Source organism: Camelus dromedarius, chromosome 21, assembly GCF_036321535.1.
Source record: "Camelus dromedarius isolate mCamDro1 chromosome 21, mCamDro1.pat, whole genome shotgun sequence".
NCBI lineage: Eukaryota > Metazoa > Chordata > Mammalia > Artiodactyla > Camelidae > Camelus > Camelus dromedarius.
The window spans coordinates 13,033,351-13,043,615 of NC_087456.1; the positions used below are offsets into that span (position 1 = coordinate 13,033,351).

At 34.8% G+C, this 10,265-nt stretch overlaps 1 protein-coding gene across 5 annotated transcripts in view; it reads left to right on the top strand.

Annotated features, from left to right (window-relative positions):
• RPS6KC1 (ribosomal protein S6 kinase C1) overlaps positions 1-8,712 on the top strand; it is a 141,619-nt gene extending 132,907 nt beyond the window's left edge. For all 5 annotated transcript variants that reach the window (XM_010992111.3, XM_031438588.2, XM_064477179.1 and 2 more), the window contains one exon: positions 7,739-8,712. In XM_010992111.3, the coding sequence (XP_010990413.3) occupies positions 7,739-7,849 (111 nt within the window). In that variant the 3' untranslated portion in view covers positions 7,850-8,712. The remainder of the gene's footprint in view (positions 1-7,738) is intronic.
• The last annotated feature ends 1,553 nt before the right edge of the window (positions 8,713-10,265 follow it).

The window sequence follows — 10,265 nt, forward strand, 5'->3', positions numbered from 1 at the left end:
TCAACTTGGGAATTGGAAAGTTCGGTTTATCCAGAGTACAGGGATGAACACAGGGATGAGTAATAGCAGTAAATGAGTGTGGAAAGAGCAGTTGGGGTTCTCTTAAGGGGTTCTGTTATCATGAGCACCAGGGGAAAATGATAGCATTTAATTCAGTAAAAAAAAAATAGAGATTTGGAGTTTTTATGCAGAAGAGTGAAAGGATCAGAGTTGTGCTTCAGGAAGACTAATTTGCCCAGAGTATATAAAATAAAAAGAAACATAATCAGATTGGAAATAGTGAGATGAGAGTACCCTGAGCTCTTTGCAAAAGGATTAAGAGATAATGCAAAGATACATGAACTTTTCATTCTAATGGGGAAAAAGGACACTTACTCATTTGATTTCATCTTATTTTCTGTGGCACAAGGTAAATTCAGAATATTTCTTTGTTAAATAGTTTAAGGAAGGCTAGGAACTGCTATTTTTTTGTTTTTCTTTCTTAGAAGTAGTCATTATTATATAATATTGAGAATAGAATTTGCCACATTAATTAAGGTCTGCTGCTCCTATCTCTTAGAAATTATATTGTAAAGGAGTCTGAGCTTAAGGTATGTTAAGTTCCCACATGCAGATATGTATAGCTCATATAGTGGAAGAGCATTCCGTCGTTGGCGTGCCTAAGGAAACTACCACTCATGTTGAGGAAGCATCATCAGGAAAGGGAAAGGGGGTCTCTTGGCATGATTAGCAATCTGTCATTTTGACTTTCCTCTTCCACTACCTCACAGTTCATAGAGGTCATTTTTAAAAATCACAGAATGATTTATATGGAAATAATTCTGCTTTGGGGAGATTTTTTCCTCTTTGGTCTTTTCAGCTCCTTGCTTTTTTCCTAGATTTCATAATCCCCTGTACCCAGTGGTTCAGGCACCTCAGTCCAAGTGAAGAGTGCTAAAGTGAACATAGTTACGTTTAAGTGCAATTAAGTAAAAAGGTATTTACACTTTACAAATCCTCAGAGCATGTATATTTGTGCTTCACAGTGTACATGTAGTTCATTATGTCCCAGTTGCTTTGTCAGTTGAAAGGTATATGAGAAAAAAGACTTTCAAAACAAATTTGTGTCTCCATTGCTCAGCTTTATTGCCTATTATTCAGGAGAAAAGAGGTTGGCAGTGACTGTCTTGGTTTTGCCGTCAGTTGACATGTTCTCTTAAGCAATAGAATATTTGTGTGACCCCTCAGGAGGCCTGGGATAGTATTTAAAATGGCAGAATAAGCAAGACAGTCATGGATGAAACAGTTACATTTTTGCCTATAGATTTATACTTGCAAATTTGTAGACGAGTCCATGAACTAAGTAAATTGACTTTAGTAAAAGTCAGAATATAAACCTTTCTTGGAATTTCATAATGAGCTCATGTTTTGGAAAAAATAGGTGCAGAAAAGCCAATTATAACAAGAAAGAAAGAACTTACATGTTTATATGTTTCCTGAAATATTAAAAAATATGCTACAGTTACAGTTAATTCTTATCAATGTTTGATATTTTACATTTATAGTAAAATGTCTGCTGCCTTCCACATTTTAGTCAGTAGACATGAATTGTCTGATTTTGAAAATGGATTTGATACATTTAGGATTTCTTATGTTTGTTTTGTAATAGCAGCTTTTCTTTTAACAGTTTAGCAACTTCTAATATAAAAATTCTTTGACCAGTTAGCTTTAATAAAAAGCAGTCATTTTGAATGCTAGATACAATAATTCCAAGTGAAAAGACTGTGAGTACAGTCTTTTGAAGTATATGCTTCACTCCCCTTGTGGATTTGATAATATCAAAGTGAAGTAATAGATCCTTGGCACTTGCAGATCACACACTCATGAGGCAATGTAATGTTGTGATCAAGAGCATGGATTCCGGAGACTTCATACCTGAATTCAGATCCTGTCCTTGCTGCTTACTACCTATATGATCTTAAGCAAGTTATTTAATTTTTGTGAGTCTGTTTTCTCATCTATAAAACAGAGATAATAAAAGTAACTATTCATAGAGTTGTGTGAATTTTTTAAACGAATTAACCTCTGTTAAGTGATTAGAATAATGCCTGACACACAATAAGTGTCACGTAAATGTTTCGTATTATTATATTATTGATAGGGCAACATTAAAGGTTCATGACATATACCAATTTGTAATTTGATGAAGCATGTAGTTGAATTATAGGACTGACTGCTAACGTAAGAGTAAGGCAGCTGCTGGTGATACAGGTTGAAAAGATCTAAAAAAGTAGTGGATTGGCACATAATGGGAAATCAATTGATATTTTTATATAAATAATTGAATTAATGAATCATGACTGAAAGAACAAATGGAGATAGAGGAAAAAGAAGAAATGAAAGTTTAAGTTTAATTTGAATAGTGGAATTTCCTATAGGTATAGAACCATTAGTGTAAAGTAATCACCTAAATATTTCAGTTGCAGTTGGCTAAATTCTTCAAAAAAAAATTATTTGTTATAGGAATATTCGCAAATGTGAATGGCTATAGGTATGAAGAGGTTGGCAAATTCTCTTCTCAAAAAAGGAAATTGTGGAGTTGGATGGAGTTGGCAGAAAGAACCATCTAGTGCTTTGGAAACTGATGAGAGGGATGCAACAATCTGGAACGTATTTATGCTTGAAAAACAGCTGAACTTTAGGAAAGAACAGTGGGACTCTGTGGCATTCTTGCCTGGGAGTTGCTCCTATCCCCTGCCTGCATGGTCAGGTGTGAAGGTTCTGCCAGACTGGGGCAGGTCATAAGGACCAACACTGAGGCTGTCTTCATGTGCATGGGAACAGGGAAAGAAAGTGGCCTAAATTTTGAACGTATTCTCCTGCCCATTGGCATAGGATGGAAGCATTAGTGGCTGAGGTATTTGAATGCACTCCTTTTCAATCACTGGTTGACCACTAAGCTATGCAGACACAGGGATGACGCTTAGGAAACCAAGCTTAAAGATGAAAACAGGAGAAAAAAAAAATGAGCAGAGATATCAACCTGTGTTTGTTACAGTGGGGTGTGGGGAAGCAGGTCTAGCTGAAACAAGTTACCAGAAAAAGAATAAACCAACCAACAGTTAATGATAACAGTCTTCATGAGAAAAAAAAAATCAGACTCTAGAGAAAATATGTTGTCTAAAATATCTGATTTTCAGCAAAATATAGTAAGATATCTGCAGAAACAAAATAGTATGACCCATATGCATGGGAAAAAAGCAGTCAATAGAAATTACTCTGAGTGTCCCCAGAGTTTGGATTTAACAGTCTTCAAAGAAGTTATAAATATTTTCACGGAACTAAAGGAAACCACGTTTAAAGCATTAAAGGAAAATAAGACAGTAATGAATCAATAAATGGAGATTCTCAGCAAGGGGATAAAAATTGTAGTAAAAGAAAAAAAAGAACCAAATAGAAATTCTCAAGTTGAAAAGTACAATAATTAAAATGAAGAATTAAGTAGGGGGAAAAATTAACTGGAACATCTCAACAGCAAATTTGGGATAGCTGAAGGAAGAATCAAAGAACTTGAAGACAGAATGATAGTAATTATCCCATTCTAAAAACAGACACAAAAATTTGAAGAAAAATGAACAGGGATACAGAGGCCTGTAAGACTATATTAAATATACCAATATACATATAATGGAGATTTCAAAAAGAGAGGAAATAGGGAAAGGGGCAACAAAAAATATTTAAGAAACAAGCTAAAACATCTCATACTTGATGAAGAACATTATTATACATCCAAGAGGCTAAGTGGACCCTAAGTAGGAAAATATAAAGAGATCTCCGTAGAGATGTTGTAGTCAAATTGTTGAAAGACAAAAACAAAAGAGGAAAAATTTTGAAAGCAGCCAAAGCAAACAACTCATTGTATACAAGGGAACACTGATGTCTGACTTCTCATCAAAAACAATGGGAAACAGGAGACACCAGAATGACATATTTAAAGTGCTGAAAGGAAGTAACTCTCAACCAAAAATTTTGTATCCAGCAAAATTACCCTTCAAAAATGAAAATGAAAAAAGAAATTCCCAGGTGAAGACTGAGAGAATCCATTGCTAGCAGACCTGTCTTACAAGAAATAGTATAGGAAGTTCTTAGGCTAACAGTTATCAGATAGTGACCTGAATTCATAAGAGGAAGTGAAGAGTCCTGGAATGATATATGAATAGAAATGATTCAGTATTTCTCTTCTCAACTTCTTTTAAAAAACGTAAGTTTGTATAAAGCAATATATATAACACTGTGCTGATAGGTTTATGATATATGTATAGGTTTAATATACAGAATTTAATGAGTGTAAAAGACAAAAGAGGGCAGAAAGAATGGAACTATAGTGGAGCAAAGTTTCTACATTTCACTGGACCTAAGTTAATATTAATCTGAAGTAGATTGTGATAAATTAAGAAGTGTATTGTAATCCTTACAGCAACCACTGAAAAAATAGTAAAAGGAAATTAATAGAGGAACTGAAATAGTATAGTAAAAAGTATTTGACACAAAAGAAGGCAATAAAAGAGGAACAAAAAAGACAATAGAGGGAACAAGTAGCAAAATGGCAAACATAAACCCACCATGTCAATAATTACATTCAATGTGAATGTCTAAACATGCCAAACAAAAGGCAGAGATTGTTAACTGGATAAAAAACTGAAATCCAAGTATCTGTGTACGAGAGACACACTTATATTCTAAGACACAAATAGGCTGAAAGAAAAAGAATGGAAAAAGATAAACCATGCAATCAGGTCATAGGAGAGCTGAAGTGACTATATTAAACACCAGACAAAATCAATGTGAAGACAAAAGACTTCCAGGGACTAAGATGTTTTATAATGATGAAGAGGTCAACATGTAGAAAGATACAGCAATTATAATTGTTTATGCTCTAATAAAAGCTTCAAAACATATGAAGCAAAATCTGACCAATTGAAGGAAAAAATAGATAATCCAGTAATAATAAATGGAAACTTCAATACCCCATTCTTGATAATCGATAGAAAATCAGCAACAATATAGAGAAGACCTAACAACTTTATTAAACAACTCTAGCTGACTTATATAGAACAATGATTGCAGAATACCTTCTTGTCACATGTACATGAAACATTCTCCGTGATGGATCATCTGCTATGTAATAAAACAAGTTTCAGTATTTAAAAGGATTGAAATTATACAGCATACTCTGACCATAATAATTTTTTATTAGAAATCATCCACAGAAAGAGATCTAGTGAACCCACACCAGGTATTTAGAAATTAAACAACACACTCTTAAATAACCTGAGTCAAAGAAAAAAATCCCAAGAGAAGCCACAGAATGTTTTTACTGGAATGAGAAAAAAAAATACAATATATCAAAATTTATAGGATACAGCTACATCAGTTCTTGAGGGAAATTTATGGCTTTAGACACATACAGGAAAAGAGGAATGATCTTAAATAGAAATCTCACCTTGTAACTGAGGAAACTAGAAAAAGAAACTGAAAAGCAAAGTAAATCCAAAGAGAGCAGAAGAAAGGAAGCAGAAATCAATGAAAGAGAAAATTTTTGTTGACTAGAAGAGAAAAATTAAATCACAAGTTGGTTCTTTGAAAATATCAACAAAATTGGGAAACCTTATCTTACTCCAAAATGTATATGAAAAGGCAGGGGACCCAGCATATCCAAAACAATTTTGAAAGAGAACAAAGAGGGAGAACTTAAACTACCAAATTTCCACAGTCGGTATAAAGCCACATTGACTATTTAATTACTGTGTTATTAGAGCAAAGATAGGCATATAGGTCAATGGAATGGAACTGAGAGTTCGGAAATAAACTGTTACATTTATGGTCCATTGATTTTTTAGTAAAGGCGCCAAGATAATTTGATGATGAAAAAAAAGTCTTTTCAATAAACAGTGCTGAAAAAATTAAATATTCACATGCTAAAACCAAAATGAACTAAGACCCTTACCTTATGTCATATGTAAAAATTAACTCAAAATAGCTCATAGACCTATATGTAGGAGCTAAAACTATAAAAATTGTAGGGGAAAAAACCAGGAGAAAATCTTCATGACCTGGGGTTAGGAAAAGAATTATTAGATATGACACCAAAAACATGATCCATAAAAGAAAAAAAAATGATGAAGTGGGCTTCATTAAAATTAAAAACTCTTGTACCTCAAAGGATACAGTAAGAAAATGAGAAGACATGCCACAGACTGGGAGAAACTATATGCACATCATGTAACTGATAAAAGACTTGTATTCAGAATGTATAAAGAACTCTTTTAACTCAGTAAGCAGACAGCTCAGTGTAAAAATGGCAAAGATGCAGCAAGGAAGCTATATGAATGGTTAAGAAGGACATGAAAAAATGCTCACCACCATTAGTCATTAAGGAATACAAGTTAAGTCATAATAATATACCACTAATATCCACTAGAAGGTTGTAATGAAAAGGATAGACAGTACCAAGTGTCGATGAGGATAAAGAGAAACTGAAACTCTCATACATTGCTGGTGGGAATGTAAAATGGTACAGCAACTTTAGATAAAGTTTGGCAGTTTCTTAAAAAGCTAAACATTAACTTAACACGTGACCCACCAATCCCACTCCTAGGAATGTCCTTAAGAGAAATGAAAACGTGTCTTCAGAAAGACATATGTGAATGTTAATAGCAATATTATTCATTATAGCCTCAACCTGGAAAGTCCAAATATCCATTAACTGGTGAATAGATTAAAAAATGTGTTATATTCAAATAGTGGAATGTTACTCAGAAATAAAAAGGAACAGATTATTGATACCTGCTGCAACATGGACGAATCTCAAAAACATTTCGCTAAGTGAAAGAAGGCAGCTGCAAAAGACAATATATTTTATTTCATTTATATGAAATATGCAGAAAGGGCAAGTTTATAGAGACAGCAAATTAGTGGTTGCCTTGGGCTGGGGATGGAAATGCGGATTAACTGCAAACAGCATAAGGAATCTTTTTTAGGGTGATCAGAGTGTTCTAAAACTGGATTGTGGTGATAGTTGCACAACTCTTCAAATTTGCTGAGAATCATGCAGTTGGCTCAATCGTATATGACTACTTTTATTTTCCCAACTTAATCCTGTGGCATATAACATTATTAACTTATTTTATACCCGATTCCTATCAGTGAAGAAGTCAAAACATGTTGCAATCATTGGATCAGATTATTTCATTTGAGTCAGCTATTTCAAGATAGCGATTTTGGAATACGAATTGGCTTGTTCAGACCGTAGGTAAAGTTTAGTCCAATGCATACGTAATTCATTAGGGGCTGAAAGACTTACTGTGCCTCCCAAAGTTTCTAATCATGAAAGGAGTAAATGGATCTCTCAGAATTTGGTTCAATATCTAATTAATATCACAATTGTACTTTTGGAGTAGGACATTGATAGGTGTAACTATCCTGTTTTACTATATGAGGATGAGAAACAAAGTGAGTTACTCAAGGTCATATTTCAAATCAGGTGAAAAACTATAAACTAAGATATATTCCCCACCATTCCACAGCTAGAGTGACTTTATAGACATACTTCCCTTTCAAGGAAAAATAGTCAGTTGGCTGTTAATCAAGTCCATTTGTTACTGGGGTTGAATTTAGAAGTTCTTTCCTTTCATATATTTTTATTTTCCTTTGATTCTCTAGTTGGAGTCTTATTACTCACTAAATTCTTCTTTTTTAGCTCTTACAGTTCAACCCTGTGGAGCGTCTTGGTGCTGGGGTTGCTGGTGTTGAAGATATCAAATCTCATCCATTTTTTACCCCTGTGGATTGGGCAGAACTGATGAGATGAACATAATGCAGGGTTGTCTGCACACATTCTGATCTCCTCTGTGACGGGCGTCTCCAGCACAGAGGCAGCTCTGCCTCACGGTCACGTATGGAGCACCAAAGCATTGGGATGAAGATCTTTAGAGGAAGTGGGGGAAGAAAAGGCTGAAAGAGAACAATTCCTTTACAGTTACTGTCTCGACAGGATTGGCTACATTTGCAAGGGGCTGTTACGTACAGACCTTTCACCAAGGTTGATCTTTATTTTATCTGCATTTAGTGTTGCAGATGAATTGTAAACCCAACTGAAAGAGGAATGCCCTTCCAGAACTTCCTCTGACGTGAAGCTCCAAGTGTAGGATGAAGTGTTGCCTGAAAGGAGGACCTTACGTGGCAGCTGACAGTGCTTTCTGCTAACCGAGATTGGTGTAATATGATCAAATTAATATTTGCTGAATAGTATACTAAAAGTGCTTCATGAATAATATCATCTATGGAGCTTAAAAAGCAAGAAAAAAAGAATATACACATCATATCTGATAGAAAACCTGAACCACCATGCTATGTATTTAATGTATATCAAATGTGGCCCCATATTCATTCTTTCAGAAGTCCATGTGAGAAGAAAACACTCCACGTTGTCCTCCTTGTACTTTGCTGGTTGGTACTGCTAACAGAAGGGTTCATATAAACACTCTGTCTCTCTCTCCAGCTTTATCTTTCTGCTGTCTACTCCCTTTGCCTGTTCTCTCATATTCTGTTCTTCCTACCCCTACTAATACATATGCAGCGAAAAAGGGAAGGGAGTATTTATTTATCCAAATTGTACCAACTTAATAAGAACTAAAGAATAATGATGTAAAATAAACATGGTAAAACTTTAAATCTCTCTTTCATTTAATTGCTTAAGATTTTTTTTTTTAAAAGCCTCTCTTCCTTTCATTTTGGAATGTTAGCAATTTCTGCTTCTTATTATGCTGGACTTCATTTTAGTTTTTTGGCTTAGTATCCTAAGAACCAAAGGATCTCATCTAAATGGAATTGAATGGCAATCCTAATTTATTACTTATTGACAAGATTTCCAGGTTTGACCTCCTAATCTCCTTGACATGGTATAGAAAGAATATGAGTATTTATGTATCTCCCAACATTTGTAATTTCTTTCTGTTGCTAACATGGCTCCTGTAGTCATGCATTGTTTATAACAATTTAAAAATTTTCTGTAAGTGAATGTCAATTTTTTAACTTTATCCAAAAAAGAAAGGATAAGTCACTATTTCCAAGTTAGGAGCCACAAATATAATGAAAGTTTTCTGTTTTTTTTTAATTCTTTGTATTTTTGAGGTCTCTGTGGGAGCATATCCCTACTCCAAGAGCATCTATACAGCTTCCAGCTGCCATCGGCCATGTCCTCCCATCAAATTAAATGGAAGCAGAAAATGCTTTAGTGAAACAAAGGAAATGTGCAAGCATTTTTCCTTTTTCTGTTATCCTACTCCCCCATTTTCCTTTTTGGTCCCCTTATAACCTGAACCCCAGCTGAAGGGCTGCAACAACACCAGGATGGGGAGCAGGTCACCAGGATCAATCAAGATGACATCACTCCCTGGAACTGGATTTCAACTCACCAGCCCCCTGGCCTCATAACAGGAACTCATGCAGGTGAGACACAAGAATGACTTCCTGTGTAGGACTGGTAGGAAATCTGCAAGTAGTTAGAGCTGGCTGTTCCAGAGCTTCCTTCCAGAAGTGCCCTATGACATGAAAGTAGGACAACTAAGGTGAGGCTCCCAGCCCTACCACATGATTTTGGTCCCTCAGATTCAAAGAACAATGTTAACAGATGGTTGCTGTGTTAGTGTGTTGACATAATGCCATTGCTTCAATTTCTCCGTCTCTTTCTGTATGTTTGGAACTTGGGCTTAATGTAAATACATCATTCATAATCAGGGTGGACATGAATTATTTTAGTAATAAACACAGGATAAATGGCTTTGGGGTTGATGAATCTAAGTCTGTTTTTACTTGATGGTGTATATTAGAAATATTAGTATTTCTAATGCTGTGGGTAATACTTTTTTGCTGTTGCTTTGTTTTGTTGGGTTTTGGGGTTTTTTTTGGGTTTTTTTTTGTATTTTCTTGAGCATATGGCATTTGGGTCAAAATCATAAAAGAACTTACCACATAAGTATTTCTCATTTGATTTTTTATTGTAGTAAAATTTACATAATATAAAATTTACCATTTTAACCACTTTTAAGTATACAATTCAGTGGCATTAAGTACATTCACATTTTTATTCATCACCACTGTGCACTTCAGAACTTCTTAATCATCCCAAACTGAAACTCTTTACCTATTAAACAGTAAGTTCCCATTCCTCCTCCCCCTGTCCCCTAGTAACCACCATTCTACCTTCTGTATGAATTTGACTGTTC